We start from the raw sequence: 19,799 nt of genomic DNA on the forward strand, positions 1-19,799 counted from the left end.
CAAGTTCAAATACTGGAGATCACCCTCACTCCCCAGCAAGCTCAGCCACTGGGGATCACCCTCACCCCTGAGCAGGCTCAGTCAGAGGGGATCACCGTCACCTCTCAGCAGGCTCAGGCCTTGGGGATCTCGCTCACTCCTGAGGAGGTCTGGGCACAGGGATTTACATTCACTCCTCAGCAGGCTCAGGCCCTGGAGATATCTTTTACCCCTGAGCAAGCTCAGGAACTGGGGATCAACATTACCCCTGAGGAAGTCCAGGCACAGGGTATCACACTCACTCTTCAACAGGCCCAGGCGCTAGGGATCAGTCTTACACCTCAAAAAATGAAGGCACTGGGAATCACCCTGAGCCCTCAGCAGGCCGAGGCACTAGAAATCAGTCTCCTTCCTGAGCAAGTCCTGGCACAAGAAATTATTCTCACTCCTCAGCTGTCTCAGGAACAAGGGGTGACTCTTACCCCTGTGCAAGCCCATGTGCCGGAGATCACCTTTCCTGCTGAGAAGGCCGAAATACTGGGGCTCAGACTCACCCCTGAACAGGCCCAGACACGAAGTGTAACTTTTATTTGTGAGCAGCATCAAACACAGAAAGTCACTGTCACCCCTAGGCAAGCAGAGACCCAGAAGATCATTGTCAGCCCTGAAAAGGCTCAGGTCACTCTCACCCTTGAGCAGGCCCAGGCCCAGGGGATCTCTCTTCCCCCTCAGACACTGGGGCTCACTCCCACCCCTCAACAGGTTAAGGCACCAGTGGTCACAGTCACCCCTCAGGAGGCTCAGGCACAGGGGGTCACTCTCACTCCTCAACAGGCCCAGACACAGGAGATTACTCTTACTCGTCAGCAGGTTCAGGCAGTGGGGGTCAGCTCTGCCTTTGGACAATATCAGGGTTTGGGGGCTACCCTTACATCTGAACAGACTCAGGAATTAAGGGCTCCTATCACCCTTGAACAAGCCCCAAAAGTGCACATTCCTTTTACATCTAAACAAGTACTGAAACTAGGATCCCCTCTCATGCTGGATAAAGCACAGGTGTTAAAGGTTCCTATCACCCCTAAGTGGACTCAGGCACTGAAACAATCACTCACTTCAGGACAGGCCCGTGGCCTGCAGAAGCCTCCAAGGAAATCAAATCGAAATTCTGCTCCTCTAAGCCCAGGACAGGATCTCTACACAAAGCAGATCACCTTCACACCAAAGTACATGCAGGCATTGGGGACCACTTTCTCACCTCAACAGGTTCATGTACTGAGGCATCCTTTCACAACCAAAGAGGCTCAGTCCTTGGAATCTCCCATCAGCTCTGAGCAGGTTGAGGCATTAGAGGTCCCTATCACTGCAGAGCAGGCCCAGAAACTAGGGGTCCCTACCACTCTGGAAAAGCCTCTTACTCAGCAGACCCACACTCTGGACATCATTACCTCTTCTGAACAGGCCCAGGCGACAGGGATCTCATTAATTCAGGGAGCTCCCCTCACTGTGGGACAAGTTCAGAGACTGGGAGTCCCCATCACACCAGAAAATGCTAGGGTGTCAGTTGACACTCCTACTACTCTCATGCAGACTCAGACCTTTGAACCCCCAATACAGGCTCGAGCATTGAGGGTTCCTGTCACTTCAGGACCGTTCAATCAAGCAAGCATTCCTTTCACTACCCCTAAGCAAGTTCAGCCACTGGGGATCCCCATCACCCAGGCACAGGCCCAGCCAGTGCTTGAGCAGGAGCTAAGAACAAGAATTCCTTTCACTGACAGACAACACTTGCAACTCCAGGTTGGACCTCCTTCAGGACACCCCCCCCAAAAGAGCATCTTTTCTGTTACAGATCAGTCCTTCATACCAAGTACTAAGCAGCCCCCCACAATGGCCCCTTCTGCCCTTAAACCATTTAAAAAATTGGAACACTCTCTATCCCCTGAGCAATCCTTTATACAAAGATTCTCCCCAGGCCTTAGCCAGTTTGTGGCAACATCTGTGTTTTCTGAGATACCCTCTATGTCTAGGGTGTCTTCTCCTGTGAAGAAATCAAGGTCTCTTCTCACCCAATCCTATGCCCTTGAGACGCTTCCAGAAATGGGGCTTGATTCTCACCCTGATAAGTTACTAGGACCACAGACCCTTCCTTCCTATAGGGGTGAACTTATCCGTAGGGGGTTCCTAGCATCAGAGTCCCTTTCCATCCTTAGCATTCCTCCACCACACCTGGTAGTAAAGACCCCTCCCACCCCCAGGCAGCCTCTTAAACATAGAGAACCACCCACCTCAGTACAGATCTCCAGTGTCTCTCTTGAGAAGTCTGAGGCCTTTTCTGTCCGTGGGGAGACCCTAGAATCTAGACCTTTTACTCTCTCTGATCAACATCAAATACTCCATCCCCCTCCATTGGACCATTCTACTCTTGGGATGCACATGGCACGAAGGATGCTTCCCATTCCCAAGCAACCTTCCCCACAACAGGTCCCTGTTACCCCTAGGCAGTCTCCTACATTATGGGCTTCCCAAATTCCTGGAAAGTCCCAGAGAGACTTACTCTCTTCTGACTTTGAGAAAAGCAGGGAAGGAGTGAAGGTTATTTCTTCTCTGAAATTTAAATCAGCATTGGCTCCTCCCGGTGCTCCAGAGTTCAAGGTGTCACAAGTCCCTTTCACCACTGAGAAGGTCCAAATTCCAGAAGTATCTGACATTTCTGAAGAAAGCAAGATGCTCCAAGATGATTTGGCCACAAAGCACTTTAGAAGGGTTCAGCCTTCTCTCACAGCTTATGCCAAGACACCAGTAACTGAAACTTCTCATATTGAAAAGGAGGCCTTTCTGGCTCTCAGGGAGCCTATAGTATCACTACCACCTCTTACTACTCAACAACGCAAAACATCACTTGTTTCATTTTCTGAAAGGGATGGGAAATCCAGATTCCCTCATATTGACAAGTCCTTGACAGTGACTTCAATTTCAACTGCCAAGAAACTCAAGTTGAATGTGCCATATTCCTCCCCACAAGAGCTTAAAGAGAAGTATTTTGTTGATGTGGCAGCTCAGAGGAAAAACCTAATGCTCTTAAGTCAGGCCATAGCAACCTCTGGATTCCCTTTAAAGCTACACATAGCAGCTAGGAAGCTCATAACTGAGACACTTTGTATAGACTCAGTTCAGCTGGGATACCTATTCCACAAGTACATTGCCTATCGGCTCATCCAGCGTGCCAGGTATGTATAACTATCTTCTGTCCAGTTTTCTGGATAGTCCTGATTTCACCCATCCTCCCTCATTGCCTATAATTATGTTCATACTTATCAAATAATGTGTTTGAAAAAGATCCTCTTAGAGAAGATTATAGGTTGTTGTTGTTGTTATGTTCCATCGAGTCGCTTGTGAGTCATAGCGACCCAATGTACAAGAGCCCTAAGCCCTGCTCTATCCTGTGCCAACCTCATTGTCTCTGATACACCTACTCCCACTACCCCAATCACTGAACTGATCCATCTCATTGAGGGTCTTCCTCTCTTGCACTGTCACTCTACTCTCCCAAATATAATGTCCCTCTAAGGACTGGACCCTTCTTGCAACATGCCCAAAGTATGTCAGACAAAGCTTCAGAATCCTTGACTCTAAGGAGCAGCCCGGCTTCAACTCTCCAGGTTTGTTCTCCTAGCAGGCCATCATATATTCAATACTCTTCTCTGGCACCACAGCTCAAAGGCATCAATTCTCTTTCAATCATCCCTAGTCACTGTTGAGCTCTCCAATGCATAGCACGTAATTGTGAAGACTATAGCCCAGATCAGGAACACCTTAGTCTCCAGCCTGATGTCGTTGCTATTCAGTACTCTGGAGAGGTCCCTGACAGCTGACTTTCCCAATGCAATAGAGGTAGAAGTGTATTTAAGATAACAAAAAAAGCATATCGTTTTGGAAATAAGAAATGCTATCTAAGGGAACACTGGTGGCCTAGTGGCCACCAGATTGAAGCTGTGCTGCAATCCCAAAGCATGTGGTTAGAATCCACCAGCTCCTCCATAGAAGAAGGATGGGCATTCTCTTCCTTTGTGATTAACTGCTTCTGAAAACCTGCCAGAAAATCAGCTATGGGTTGGTTCCAACTCAACAGTACACCACCACAACAACATCCATCTCTATCTATCTATCTATCTATCTATCTATCTATCTATCTATCTATCTATCTATCTATCTATCTATCACTAATTTGTAGAGAGTTGCATGGCTAAACCAAATGGGGCATCTCTCTGGTGACTGGAATCCACTAGGGACTCTGAAGGAAAAAAGATGGACAAAACCTCATCCTGTGCCATTTATAGCCTCAAAATACCTACTGGAGGGTCAGCTAACAGTCAGCTACCTTACCTTACCAAACAATCCATTTAAAAATTACTTTCTTAGCTTCATGGAATATACAGATTATATTCAAAGTATTTTCCACCACAAAAGCTTGGTAGGGCAACTCTAACATTCACTTTGTAAGAGAAAGATTGACAGCCTAAAAACCCAACAGAGAGTCACTGTGTGTTGGAATTGACTCATCAACAGTGAATTTGGCTTTAAAATTTTTTTTTTCTTGCACATAGCAGTACTCCCCAAAGTCAGATCAAATTGACTATGTTATTTCTTATGGTAAATTATATTACAAATTGTTGTTGATTGCCATCGAGTCTAGCACAACTCATAGTGACCCTACGAACAAAAGACCCAAAGCCTTCCTGTAACTGTTGTTGATTCTCAAAGTTCATAGAGTTTCCAGAGATATGTTGCTTAGGAAGTGTTGTTGTTAGGTACTGTCAAATTAAGTACAACTCAAAGTGATCCTATCAATCTGTCCTATCACCTGCCATCTTCATAATTTCTGACACACTTGAGCCCATTGTCACAGCTGCTGTGTCAACCCATCTAGTTGAGGCTCTTACTTTCTTTTGCCAACCTTCCCAAGCATAATGCCCCTCTCCATGGAATAGCTTCTCATAACAATATGTAGATAGATAGGGAACTTCCAGAAGTTCAGGGAGGATTTAGAAGAGGCCATGGCACCAGGGATGTCATCGCTAATATCAGATGGATCCTGGCTGAAAGAAAAGAATACCAGAAGAATGTATAATTTGTGCTTTCTTGACTATGAAAAGGCATTTGACTATGTGGATCATAACAAGTTGTTTCTGACATTGAGAAATATGGAAGTCCCAGAACACTTAAATGTGCTCATGTGAAACCTATTCGGGCATGTTGCTAGGAGGAGCTATTTCTTGGAGAGTGACATGATGCTTGGGAGGGTCAGTGAAGGAGAGGAAGATCATCCAGCAGGTAGATTGACACAGTGATTGCTACAATGGGCTCTACTGTGTTAGGAAGTGTGAAGATGGCACAGGATAGAACAGAGTTCAGATCTGTTGTTTATAGGGTTGCTACTGGACTTGACAGCACCTAACAACAATATGCCCAAAATACTTGAGATGAAGCATTATAAGAAGGCATATTCAATTTAAAAAAATATGTTAAAATACTATAATAAAAAAGCAATATTACAGTAACACTAAGGACTTGGTGTTGAGCTAGTAAAAATATGATAACCAGATGTTTTAGAGTTTAGTCATAGAGTAGCTAGATTAAGATCCAGATAAGTAAGCTTCCTAACCCCATTACACAGCCTCTCTAAATTAATAGGAATGAGCTGAAAAACTGGACCCAAATTTGATGAGGTAAGACCAATAACTCTCTCACTCTGATCCTTGTTCATTTTCTCAAGAAACAACATAATCAAACGATTGAAAGCCATTGAAAACACTGGGAAAGGCTATGAAGTCCGAGATCTCTACATAATGTTGACCAGAATTGATAACTACCAGAAAAGGGTGATGAGAGCCTGGACTGAGAAGCAGAAGTCTGCAGAGGAGAAACGGAATCAGTGCTTGAGGGAAATGATGTACTTATTTAGTCAGGTGGGTAAGAAAAATGAAAGCAGTAAGCTTTGAAAATAACATTTGCTTGTGAAACTTCTAAATTGAGAAAGAGCAGGAATACTGGCAGGAATAGAAGAGACTTTTCAGATATGTTCAACTCTTTCCTAATTGTCCTATCACGTATTTCTAAGCAGATACATAACTGCTTAGAAAAGTAGAGGTTAATTGAGCGAGAGGAAGATCCTCAATGAGATGGATTGACATGGTGACTGCAACAGTGAATGGGTTTAAGCATCGCATAGGTCATGAGGATAGTGCAGGATAGATCAAGGTTTCACTATGTCATCCACAGGGTGTCTGCAGTCAGAGACTTAGCAGCACTAACAACAACAATAAATATGTAACCTCAGCCATTGCTCTCCAATTGATCACTCTCCTCCATTGAGTCAATTCCTACTTATAATGACTTCCCATTGGGTTTTCAAGGCTGTAAATTTTTATGAGTGGAGACTTCCCATTGTTCTTTTGGGGAGGAAATGGTGGGTTTAAACAGCTGACTAGTTAGTACTGTAACATGTAACACACTATACTACCAGAAACCTTTCTCTAATTGATTATTGGTGGTAATGCTTTTTTTAAAAAAATTGTTTAAATCAGGCTATTTATTTTAAGATTTAATTAACATTAAAGAAAGAAATAAGCTTATTATATCTTGTGGAATTTTTAAAAGGTTAATATATACTGTTAAGATAATGCTTTGAACGGTTCAAATCCACCAGATGCTCTGCTGGAGAAGGAGGAACAATCTCCTCCTATATCAGTCAGATCTGATTTGACAGTACACACAAAAAATAATGAAATAAAATTTAAAAAAAAAGATAATGCTTTGAGATTTTGTCGTTTATGTTTGTTAGTTTCGTTTTCAATTGATGAATATGAAATAAATTACAAAAGATAGAAATTTCTGCCTGTGCATATAAGATACACACTTATCATTAAGTCAAAGACAAATACATATAATAAAAATGCCAAATGACTAACTTATGCTAGTGGTAAGAAGCTGTGCTGCCATACCAAAAGCACACAGTTCAAATCTACCAACTGATCCATGGAAGAAAGATGGGCAATCTCCTTCTATATGATTGTCGTGTGAGCCTAAAAGTTGGCTTTTTTTTAGCCTTTAGAATCAGCCCTCTCTTGTCTCCAGCTACCTTAACTGCAGACACATGGTCTTGCAAATCATCAACAACTGTGGAACTAGGATAAGAGAAAGCGTTCTTCCCACACTGAGGAGCAATAATTGAGGCAAGCAAGACTTGTGGCAGCAAGACTTGAGGAAGACCATAAAGGCAAGACTCTGGTGATGGTGGAGAGACTGTGGCATTGTTGTGGAGAAATTGTGGCAAGTTGTGACCTGAGGATTCTTGCATTTGTTCTTATTACAGTTAAAGGTTTTGTTGTTCTTGGTGAGAATTCTTTCCTCAAAACTTATAGGAAGTAATGTCTAAGAATACAAATTTATAGGAAGAAGGGTTTAATTTTTTTTTCATAGCACCAGGCACAGAAGTTCTCATTAAATACTAATATCTATCCATATGTACTTGAGATAACTACCAATTTGATGATCAGTATGATTTGGGAAGTGATAGTGACTTTCTTAGGGAGCTCTGGTGGCCTTGTGGGTAAGGAGTTGTGCTGCCAACCTAGGGCAGACAGTTCAAATCCACCAGCTTCTTCATAGGAGAAAGATGGGCACTTTCCTCCTGTACAATTTATATCTTTAGAAAACTCACTGGAGAGTCAGCTATGCATTGATTCTGACTCAATGGTAATGAGTGAGTGAACTTCTTAAACTGTCAGCTGAGATTGGAGTTCTTTACTCTGAAACTATGTTATTAGACTAATAAATATCTGAGTTGGAATCTAGAGGTACTTGTGGTAGATGATATTGAGGCATAAAGAAGGAAGAGGAAAAAAATGAGAGAGAAGAAGGATAGACTTGAGTAACTATCTTACAGTGGGTTCAAGTAGTGGTCAGAAGGGTTGGCTCTGCTACCAGGTTGTCTGTGTCCAAATAAGCTCTTTCAGATGCTAGGCAAGGATCCGTGGGCCAGCTGATGTTTTCTGAGTTTCAGATTCCCTCTATGTATGACAAGGAAAATAATATTATCTACTTCATAAATGGCTGTAAATATCAAGTAAGTTAATATGACAAGTTCTTAAAAGAGCCTGGTCTTAATAAGTATTCCATAAATATACTATCATTATGATTGTATAATTCTTCATAGTTTACAAAGTAGTTAGGTGCCATAATGCTAGTTTCACCTTACAGATCTTTCAACAACAGAAGAAAACAGTGTCCAATCCTGCATCTTCATAAGAAACTATACTTAAGCCCACTGTTACAGCCACTGTGTCAATTCATCTTGGAAAAGGTCTTCTCCTTTCTTTGCTTACCTTCTAATTTACCCAATATAATGTGTTTCTCCAGGGACTATCCCCTCCTGATAACATGCTCAAAGTATGTCAGACGAAGTCTCACAATCCTCACACTTCTGGCTGTCCTTCTTCCAAGACAGATTTGTTTGTTCTTTTGGATTACTTATTATCATCATCAATTCAATTCATAATAACCTTCTATTGGGTTTCTGAAGTTGTAATTATTAATGGGAGGAGATCCCCATTCTTCTCTTGAGGGGCCATTCAAATCACTGAAGACATATGGCCTTTTTTTAGAAGCATAACACCCTATAGGCTATGTCACCAAAGCTTCTTTTTTGCAGTCTATTCTTTATTCACTATTTTCCACCAACATTACATTTCAAAGGCATTACTACTTCTTTGATCTTCCTTATTAATTTTTCAATTTACACGCGTATGTGAGGTGATTAAAACCATTACCATGTCTTGGATTAGGGGTACCTTAGTTCTCAATGTGACATCCTTACTTTTTAGCACTTTTTGAAAGTCCTTAGAACAGATTTTATTATACCCCAACATAAAGAAAACAAAAATCCTCACAATTGTGCCAGTAAGCAACATAACGGTAAATAAAGAAGAGGTTGAAGTTGGTTAGGATTTAATTTTTCTTCATCTACAAGCAACACCCATAAAAGCAGCACTCAAAAATAAAACAACAAATGGAATGGGACAAAATCTGCTGTAAAAGACTCTTTAAAAGTGCTTTCACCTCTATTACCCTTCACAATTTTTACAACCACCTGTATTGTTATCCTTTTAGAAACGAGGAGGAAAAGGTGCACATAAATGAAGTGACTAACTAAAGTCACACATAGAATAGAACCAAGGGGTCTACATATCATTGTGTATCATAGCTTCCAACTACCAACTCTGCTTGCTTGCTGGGAGTCAGCGGAGGCTTAGAAAGTGTTGTAAGAGGGGAAAAGGACAAAAGAGAGAAGAGAATGAAGAGAAATTTGCAAATCTCTGGAAAAGGAGGATTTATACTTTACGGAAAATCATATGACCCTTTCAAAGATTCTAACCCTTTGTATTCAGTTTTCTTTTTCTGTTTTAATTTTTATTTTGTGGGTTTTGTTTTTAGATACAAAAGATGTATAACTTGAACCTCAGTCAACCAATCCCTTTGACTATTGATGAAAAGCAAATACCTGATTCCACCAAATTAATTCACCAGCCATTCCCAGAGTTACCAATAGATGAAAACAGACAAGATGACACATTCAAGTATTTTAGGTATGTGATAAAATGGTTGGCATTAAAGATAATTTGGATGATTTATGGACCTAATTTTCTTTTCTATCCAAGAGTTTCTTATTTTTCTTAATTATGATAGTGAATGAAAGTATTCATGAAAGCAAGGGTTTTTTTTTTTACATACTATATTTCTACTTAATCTTTAACATTGAATTTTGAGTTCCTTTTAAAAAATTAAGCTGATTTTTAAATTAAGAAACAATTTCCCTCCCTCCCAGTTTTTTGCAAAGAAAAAATATATTAAAGAGAGACAGCCTTTGCAAAGGGGAAGACATCTCAGCTTTACACACATGTTTCAACAAAATATTTTGAGAAACACGATAAAGAAATGTAGAAGCATTGGCCCTTTCTTTTCTCTTTAAAAAGCAAGTAAAAACTTTGGGAAGAAAAAAAGGTAAAACTGTGGAGGAAATACCCTGCATATAATCTGAATAGTCCATGAAACTAAAAAAGTCATTTTTAAATTGATTACTTGGTAGAGTAATGGAAGTACAATTTTGGCAACTATTTTTGCAAATTCTCCTTTTTTCTTTTTCCTTTTATTATTTTTTAAATTATTATTACATTTTATTCATTTTAATGAACTTTACAGAGATTTTGGTTTTCTTTTATCATTATTATTATTATATATATATATATTTATTTTTATGTGTGTACCGTCAAATCGGATCTGACTGGTACAGGAGGCAATTGTTCCTCCTTCTTCAGCAGAGCATCTGGTGGATTTGAACTGCACACCTCTGGGATTGCAGTGCAGCTTCTTGCCACTAGGCCACCAGAGCTCGCCGATTTTGGGTTTTCTGATATTTAAAAGTGGGCATGCATAATGATCTTCAGAGGTGCTGGGGGAGGGTTTTAAAGGACAAAACTCAAACTCAACCATGTTGCCTTTTAATCTACTCTGACTCATAGCAGAGTAGAATCCTATAGGATTTTTAAGGCTGTGATCTTTCAGAAGCAGATTGTCACATCTTTCCCTCATGAAGTGAGTGAAGGGTTTAAATTGCTGACCTTGTAGTTAGTTAGTATTTAACCTTGGCACCACCAGGGTTCTTTGTTACAGGATAGAATAATGGGATGGGATTAAAAAGAGGAAAAAATAAGATTCATATATTTTGATTGCCTATCAAATTTAGGAGAATTGGTGCTTCCAAACTAATGCTCTCTAATTCTCTAGCCAACAAATGGACCATATGGAGCCCATCTGGAATACTGATCTAGCCACTTCAAGCTACCCAGTAACAGAGAAGGAATCAATACATTCACTCTGGGCGCAGCTGGGTGGGTATCCAGATATTCCTCGGCTCCTCCAGTTAGATATTCACCACACCTTCAGAAAAGCTCTAGCATTCATTCAATCACGGTAAGTAAAGGGAGCTTTCTGGCAATTGGACCTTTGGTTAAGCAAAAAAATTTCTTTTGTTTACCTCATTTGACTTAGTTTTAAAGTGTTTGAAAAGTTAGGATAGAGCAGGCTTCAAAGTGGTTATACACAGGATTGCTATGAGTCCTAGGTGACTCGATGACACAGAACAACAATAACATGTATACATATGTACAATAACCAACAACAACACCTATATGATTGTCATGCCGGTCATAAACTTGGAAAATGGAGCAAAGAAACAAAGAACAGTGGCTACTGAGTCATTTCCAAATCCCTGCAATCCCTGTGAATATCAGAGATAGAGCTGTGCAACACGAAAGTTTTCAATGGCTTATTTTTTGGAAGTAGATCTCCAGACCTTTCTTTCTAGAATCATAAAATAACCAAAACTATAAACCCAAATCAACTGCCATTAAATCTATTTTGAGTCATGTCAACCTTCAATCTGATCCCTAGACGGTAAATATTTTTTTTCCTTCTTTTTTTCCCCCACCTTTCTGGTCATCTTTATTTTATTTTTACAAGAACTTTGTGTTTTATACAATGTGTTTGAGTACATTATATTTTATGTAATTGACATTGCTCTAAGCTCCACCTCCCCTTTTCATGCCCCCATTGAATCTTTACCATTACTTCACTTATCCTCTACCTACTAAACTTTGCTATTTCAGAGATTTCCTGCATCCCCCTTTTTTTCTGCCACTCACTACCCTCCGCCTTCCCTTTCTGAACATTTATACATGTCTTACTCATTTAGCCTCCTATTTTCACAATAGTGGATTTATGCAACATTTGTCCTTATGTGACTCAGATATTTCACTCAGCAAAATGCTCTTAGTCTCTCCCAAGTTATTTATTTTTCAAAATCATTGTACATTTGGTGTGGTTTTGATTTGCATCTCACTTCTTGCCAGTGATTTTGAGCATTTCTTCATATTAGACTGTAAATCTTAGTGGTAGCAGATTGTCTGATCTTCATTTCAGTTAGCAACACAAAACATTGCCCACTGAGTCACCAGAACACCTTTAGAGTCATAAAAAAGCAAAAAATATAAAACCCCAACCCCCAAAACACAACCCTTTACTACCATCAAATAGATTGCAAATATCCCTCTAAACAACCTAATTAACTAACTCGTATATGTATTATTACTGGTTATTGTATACATGCTTGCATGCTATTGTTATGTGCTATCGAGTCACCTGTGACTCAGTGACCCTATGTATAACAACTTTGAGGCTGGCCCTGTCCTAAGCCAGTCTCAATGACTCCAACTACTCCAACATCTATTCCCACTACCCTAGTTACTCTGTCAGTCCAATTCATCCAGGCTCTTCTTTTCCTGAGTTGTCCCTCCAACCCTTGGAGCATGATGTCCTTGTCCAAGGACTGGTCCCTCCTGGCCACATGCCCAAAATATGTGAGATGGAGCTTCAAAATCCTCGCCTCCAAGGAGAAAATTGATTTCACCTTCTCCAGGACAGACCTATTTGTTCTTTTGGTGGTCCGTGGTATGTTCAATACTCTTCTCCAGCACCACAACTCAAAGGTAATGATTCTTCTTCTGTTTTCCAGCTCTCTGTTGCATAGTAAGTATTTGTAGAGACCATGGCCTGAATCAGGTATACTTCTAGACTGATATCGTTGCTTCTCAGTACTCTGGAGAAGCCCCTGACTGCAGATTTTCCCAGTGCTGTCTATAAAGGGCAATTTGAGAAGACAAAGCAAAGTATTATAATGAAATATTTAAAGGATTTGAGTCAGAAAGCCAACAGAGAAGAACATGCTTGCCAATTATCAAGCTGGAAGAACTGAAGAACAAAATCAAGCCCCAAGTTACAATAGTGAAGGATTCTATGGGCAAAATCTTAAATGATGCAGAAAGCCTAAAAAGAATTGGAAGGGCATTTTTATGAAGACGACACTAAAACTGAAGAGGCAAGCCCCTGCCCCCCACAAAACTAAAGCCAAAGCAAAGGTGTTAAAAACCAGAAAGGCAGTCCTGAAGGGCAGCCACAGCCACAAAACCACAAAAAAAAAAGAAAGTAAAAAGATTTGCATATCACGTATCACCCAACTTCTAGGAGCCCAAGGCACTGGGACTTAGAAGGCAGCCTAAATACCCCCAGAAGGGTGAGTCCAGGATAAACAAACTTAACCACCATGCCTGCCATCTTTAACTTTCCTCTGACTCCTGACCCCTGAAGAAGATAGAAACGAACTACACACTTGTGTTAATTGTAGATGTCAAGGCCAATAAGCACCAGATTAAGCAAGATGTAAAGAAGCTCTATGACACTGATGTGGCCAAAGTCAATGAATACCTTGATTAGGCCTGATGGAGAGAGGAAGGCCTATGTTCAACTTGCTCCTGACTAAGATGTTTTGGATGTTGCCAGCAAAATTGGGATCATCTAAACTGGATCCACAATTAAAGCAATCAGGTAATCAAGAGATATACTGTACTGGGAAAGTCTGCAGACAGTGACCTTTATAAATTACTGAGAAGTGAAGATGTCATTTTGAAGACAAAAGTGTGCCTCATTCAGACCATGGTCTTCTCAATCACATCTTATGCAGCTGGGCAATGAATAAGGATGACAAAAGAATAGATGCCTTTGAGTAGTGGTGTTGGACAAGAGAACTGAATATCCCATGGACTTCCAAAAGAACAAACAGATATGTCTTGGAGAAAGTACATTCAGAGTGCGTTCCTTGGAGGCAAAGAAGACAGAGCTTCATTTCACAAACTTTGGGCATGTTGTCAGGAGAGGCTATTCCTTGGAGAGGGACATCATGTTTGGAAAGATGGAGGGTCAGCCAAAGAGAGGAAGACCATAAATGAGATGGATTCACACAGTGACTGCTGTAATGATCTTGAGTATGGCAAAGTTGACACAGACAGGGCAGGGTTCAGATCTGTTGTTCATAGGGTTGCTATACAGTTTGAACTCAACTAAAAAGCATCTAACACAACAACAAACTGAGTCCAGTTCACTAATTCTAAATATATCTATATTTGTTCCTATCCCAAAGAAAGGTGACCCAACCGAATGTGGAAACTACAGAACAATCTCACTGATTTCACATGCAAGCAAGATTTTACTGAAGATTATCCAAAAACGACTGGAACAGCACATCAGCAGAAGACTACCAGAAGTCCAGGCTGGGTTTAGGAGGGGTCGTGGTACTAGGGATATTGTAGCTGATGTTAGATGGATCTTGGCTGAAAACAGGGAATACCAGAGGAATGTCTATCTGTGTTTCATTGACTATGCAAAGGCATTTGACTGTTTGGATCATAACAAACTGTGGCTGACTCTGAGAAGAATGGGAATCCCAGAACACTTGATCGTTCTAATGCGAAACTTATACTTGGACCAGGAAGCAGTCGTCAGAACAGAGCAAGGGAACACTGCATGGTTCAAAATTGGGAAGGGCGTATGCCAGGGATGCATCCTATCTCCATACCTTTTCAACCTATATGCAGAACAGATTATCCAGGAGGCTGGGCTCTATGAGGAGAAATGTGGGGTCAAGATTGGTGGACGATTTATCAACAATCTGCGTTATGCAGATGACACAACCCTGCTTGCTGAAACTGAAGAGGACCTGAAGCGCCTGCTGCAGAGTGTCAAGGACTACAGCCTACAATATGGATTGAGGCTCAATGTCAAGAAGACGAAGATTCTCACCACTGGACCAATTGGCAGCATCAGGATGGATGGTGAAGAGATTGAGATTGTACACAGCTTTAGTTTGCTTGGCTCCATAGTCAACAGTCTTGGTACCAGCAGCCAGGAAATTAAAAGGCGCATTGCCATGGGAAAGTCTGCTGTTAGGGACCTCTCCAAAGTACTGAAGAGCAATGGTGTCTCTCTGGAGACTAAGGTGCGTTTGATACAGGCCATGGTCTTTGCAATCACTTGTTATGCATCAGAGAGTTGGACAATGACCAAGGAGGATAGAAGGAGAATTGATGCCTTTGAGCTGTGGTGCTGGAGAAGAGTATTGAGAATACCATGGACTGCTAGGAAAACAAACAGATTTGTCCTGGAATAGGGTTAAACCAGGTGGCTCCTTGGAGGCAAGGATTCTGAGGCTCAGTCTAACATACTTTGGACATGTTGTGAGGAGACACCGGTCCTTGGAGAGGGACATCATGCTTGGGAGTGTGGAGGGATGGCGCAGGAGAGGAAGGCTCTCTATGAGGTGGATTGATTCATGACTGGGATAATTGGGATGGGAGTGTCAGAGACGGTGCGATTGGCACAGGACAGAGCGGAGTTTAGGGCTGTTGTACATAGGGTCGCTATGAGTCATAGGCGACTCGACGGCACATAACAACAACAACAACCTATATATATATTTTTTCTCACTTTTTTTTTAAAAAAAAAGGAGAAATGGAAGGAAAACATAGTCACTGTACCAAAAAGAATAGGTCAACATTGTACCAGGAAGTAGCATTTGATCAAGAACTAGTGGTAACAAAGGAAAAAGTTCAAAGTGCACTGAAGGCATTGGCAAGAAATAAGTTTCCAGGAATTGATGCAATAGCAACAGAAATATTTCAACCGCCAGATGCAGCCCTGGGCATACTTAAGTAGTGTATGCCAAAAAATTTGGAAGACAATTACCTGGCCAAGTGACTGGAAGAGATCCATATTTGTTTCCATTGCCCCAAAAAAATGATTCAATAGAATATTGAAATTACCAAATAATATGATTACTATCCTATACAAGTAAAATCTTGCTGAAGATTATGAAAAGTGGCTGGAACAGAGAACTGCCAGAAATTCAAGTTGTATTCAGAAGAAGCCATAGTACAAGGGATATCATTGCTTAAGTCATATAGATCTTGGCTGAAAGCAGAGAATACCAGAAAGATGTTTACTTGTGTTATAATGACTACGCAAAGTCTTTTGACTGTGTTATTGTGGTGGTGGTGTACCATAGAGTCGGAACCAATCCATAACTGACCCTCTGGCAGGTTTTCAGTGGCAGTTAATTGCACAGGAGGAGACTGCCTATATTTCTCCTATGGAGTAGCTGGTGGCCTTGAACTGTGTGCCTTCAGTATTGCAGTACACCTTCTTGCCCCTAGGCCACTGAATAATAAGGGAAAACTACATGGTTTAAAATCAGGAAAAGTATGCATCAGGTTTATCCTTTCTCCATATCTATTCAATCTGTATGAACAAACTTTTCCTATGAAAAATCCCATTATCTAGTAGTAAGAAGCTGTGCTACAATCCAAAAGGCACGTGGTTCAAATCTATGAACTGCTCTGGGGGAGAAGGATGGATAGTCTCCTCCCATGTGATTAAAAAAAAACCCACTATGCTTCCAAAAAACCCCACTATGGGTTGGTTCCAATTCAACAGCACACAACACCACCAGCAATGACAAAAAGTAATTGTACACTGTACAAAATGTAGACAATACAGGTAAGTCCATACTCAGAAATAACAATCTCTGCCAATATCTAAGCGATGTTCTATATATGTATGTATTATGTTAGTACAAGAGTACTTTCTAATAAATTATTGTCAAGTCCTGAGAAACATTCTGCCTAAGTAAGGTGACTTTTATGAATTAAATAGTGTTTAGAGTTCTGGAGGCATCCTGGTTTTCTTTGAGTCACCTATGTCTACAAATGTAATAACAATAATTTTCTTGTCTTGTTTCCAGGCTTAAGGAGATTCCTAAGTGAATATAAAATTAAACACAAGCATGTTGAGGTAAATTTCAGTTCGTTTCAATAAAACATCTATTTTGCTGTCTTGTATGTGTTTACGCTTATTTGTCAATCTTTTTGCTTTGCTGTTCTGTCTGTAGTTCTTCAAGTTGAGCGTACTCATTTACAGGCAACAATAACTACTAGGAGCTCTGACGGCCTAGGGTTAGGAGTTGTGCTGCCAACCAAAAGACATGTGATCCAAATCCACCAGCTACCTCATGGGGAAAAGAAGAAGGTCAGTTATGGGTCATTTGTGATCTGACTGCACATAACCACCACCACCACCATTACAAGGATCCCTTGTGGCACAGTGGTTAAAATACCCAACTGGGAACTGAAAGTTCAGCAGTTTGAACATATCAGCCTCACCATGGGAGAAAGGTGTGGCTTCTGAAAAAAAAAATTTAGTCATGGAAACCCTATGTAGTTATTGTCGTTAGGTGCAGTCGAGTTGAGTACGACTCATAGTGACCCTATGAACAACAGATCTGAATACCGACTTATCCCACGCCATCCTCACAATCCCTGAGACACTCAATCCCATTGCTGAGTCCCGGTGTCAACTCACCTGGTCAAGGGACTTCTCTTTTGCCACCCCTCCATGTTTCCAAACATGATGTCCCACTCCAAGGAATAACCTTTCCTAGCAACATGCCCAAAGTATGTGAGATGAAGCTTCATCATCTTTGCCTCCAAGGAACAATCTGGCTGCACCTTCTTCAAATCATATCTGTTTGTTCTTTTGACAGTCCATGGAATCTTCAGCATTCTTCCCCAACATCATTGTTCAAAGACATCAATTTTTCTGTCATCCTTACTCATTGAACAACTATCAGATATATGGCAAGTGACTGAAAATATTGTGGTCTGAATCAGGTACACCTTAGTCTTCAAACTGACATCATTGTTCCTCAATGGATATTATCCATATGCATACAAGGAAGACCTGCTGTGAGTCAGTTCTAACTCTATGGAAATGACTGATTACTCTATTTTTCTCCTGCAGAATCACTGATGAGTTTACTAGCAGTTACACAATTATCCATTTTACCACTATGGCTCCTTATAATTTGGATTAAAAAACCCTACTGCCATTGCAAAAACTGCAGCCTTCAATACGGATTTCATCTTAACATCAAGAAAATAAAGATCCGAAAACCACTGGGCAAATTGGCAGCATCATTACAGATGGAGAAAAGGGTGTGGTTGTTAACAATTTCATCTTACTCAGGTCAACAATCAACATCCTTGACACTGGCAGTCAGGAAATCAAAAGATGAGTTGCATTGGGAAAATATTCTGTCAAGGACCTCTCCAGAGTGCTAAAGAGAAATTATATCAGTCTAGAGACTAAGGTGCACCTGATCCAAGCCATGGTTTTAATTTCTTGCTATGCATCAGAGAGCTAGACAGTGACTAAGAATCATGGAAGAACAATCAATGCCTTTAAATTGTTGTGCTGATGAAGAGTACTGAACATACATACTATGGACTGCCAAGAGAACAAACAGGTGTGTCCTGGAGATGGTAAAACCAGGTTGCTCCTTGTAGGCACAGATTTTTATGCTCTCCTTTTCCACATAATTTGGACATGTTGCCAATAAGGATAAGTCCCTGGAGAAGAACATCATGCTTGGAAGGCTAGATTGTCTGCAGTGCAGGGAAGGAAGGCCCTGGGATGAGATGGATTGCTACAATAACTATGGCAATAGGGTCAGGTGTGTCAGATATGGTGAGGCTGGGTGGTGAAGTGAGATTGTGGCTCAAGCCAGGGCAAGGTTCAGAGCCATTGTTCATAGGATAATTATGAGTCATAATTGGCATGAGGCATTTTGAGTGTGGTGACTTTATTGGAATACAGAGTAAAAATTGATTAAGTGCTGATCCAACCAACTAGTCTCTAAGGGTTTCCTCCTACCGTCTTCCTCTAGGCCTTCTTTTCGTTCAGAAGGATAGAAAAGAACAAATCTTTGGATGAAATAGAGAACAATTCCCAAACTGGTAAAGTTTTTGTTTTTTTAAATTTTAATAAAAGCAACTCAAGTGGCATTTGCTAAAGCCTAGGCTTTGATTCTTCCCACCCTATTCCTAATTCATTACCCATTAAGAGAGCTGAAACTACTCAGAAGACATAAGATTGTGGGATTAAAATAAGAAGACATCTGATTAATTAACTTGCTACAAAAGAAAGGCAATAACATGAAAAGCATATACTAGATGACAAGAATTAACAGCCAAACAAATGTCCCCAAAGAGTTGTAACAAAAAAAAGGATTATTGGATAAAACTCAAATACATTCATAGATGAAACGAACAGCAGAATAAATATTACCAATGGGCTGGAAGATAAAGTCAAGACATTTTTTATTAGGAGGAAATAAGAGATTAAATATATATTTATTACATATATAATACATATTGTCCTTGAGTTAAAAGTGATTCATACATACCTGACCCTCTAGCAGGTTTTCAGAGTCTGTAAAATACTTGAGAGAGGATTGCTCATCTTTCTCCCTGCCAGCAATTGGTGTATTTGAACCACTTACGTTTGAGTTGGCAGTACAACTGCTTACCTACTATTGTTGTTAATGAATACCATCGAGTTGGAACAAATATAGCTTCTGTTTTCAGAGGCAGTAAATTGCACAGAAACAGATTGTCTATCTTTCTCCTGCGGAACAACTGGTGAATCCAAACAATGTACCTTTGCATCAACAGCACAGTTTACTACTAAGCCAACAATAAGTACATTCTCCATACCTATTCTTTCTCAATACCTATTCAATTTGTACGTTGAGCAAATTATTGAGAAACTAGGCTCTGTGTTCAGAGGAAGACTCATAACCTACATTATGCAGATGACACAACCTTGCTTGTTTAAAGTGAGGAGGACTTGAAGGGCTTGTTGTAGAAGTTCAAAAAATACAACCCTCGATGCCTGGGACCTTCCTCCAGCTTTTTGTATTTTTATTTTGTTCATCTGCTGCTGTTTACATTCTGGGGGTAAGGAGGAGCCCCTCCCGCCCT

General features: G+C 40.6%; 1 protein-coding gene across 1 annotated transcript in view; it reads left to right on the plus strand.

The window, feature by feature from the left end:
- FAM186A (family with sequence similarity 186, member A) overlaps window positions 1–16,745 on the plus strand; it is a 46,739-nt gene extending 29,994 nt beyond the window's left edge. Inside the window, exons 6-10 of the mRNA XM_006900264.1 lie at window positions 1–3,206; window positions 5,753–5,945; window positions 9,472–9,623; window positions 10,822–11,007; window positions 16,724–16,745. The exon at window positions 1–3,206 is cut by the window's left edge and continues 7 nt beyond it. Of these exons, the coding sequence (XP_006900326.1) occupies window positions 1–3,206; window positions 5,753–5,945; window positions 9,472–9,623; window positions 10,822–11,007; window positions 16,724–16,745 (3,759 nt within the window). The remainder of the gene's footprint in view (window positions 3,207–5,752; window positions 5,946–9,471; window positions 9,624–10,821; window positions 11,008–16,723) is intronic.
- The last annotated feature ends 3,054 nt before the right edge of the window (window positions 16,746–19,799 follow it).

This window comes from Elephantulus edwardii, unplaced genomic scaffold (genome assembly GCF_000299155.1).
Source record: "Elephantulus edwardii isolate Elephantulus edwardi_28Jun2011 unplaced genomic scaffold, EleEdw1.0 scaffold00278, whole genome shotgun sequence".
In the NCBI taxonomy this organism is placed as follows: domain Eukaryota; kingdom Metazoa; phylum Chordata; class Mammalia; order Macroscelidea; family Macroscelididae; genus Elephantulus; species Elephantulus edwardii.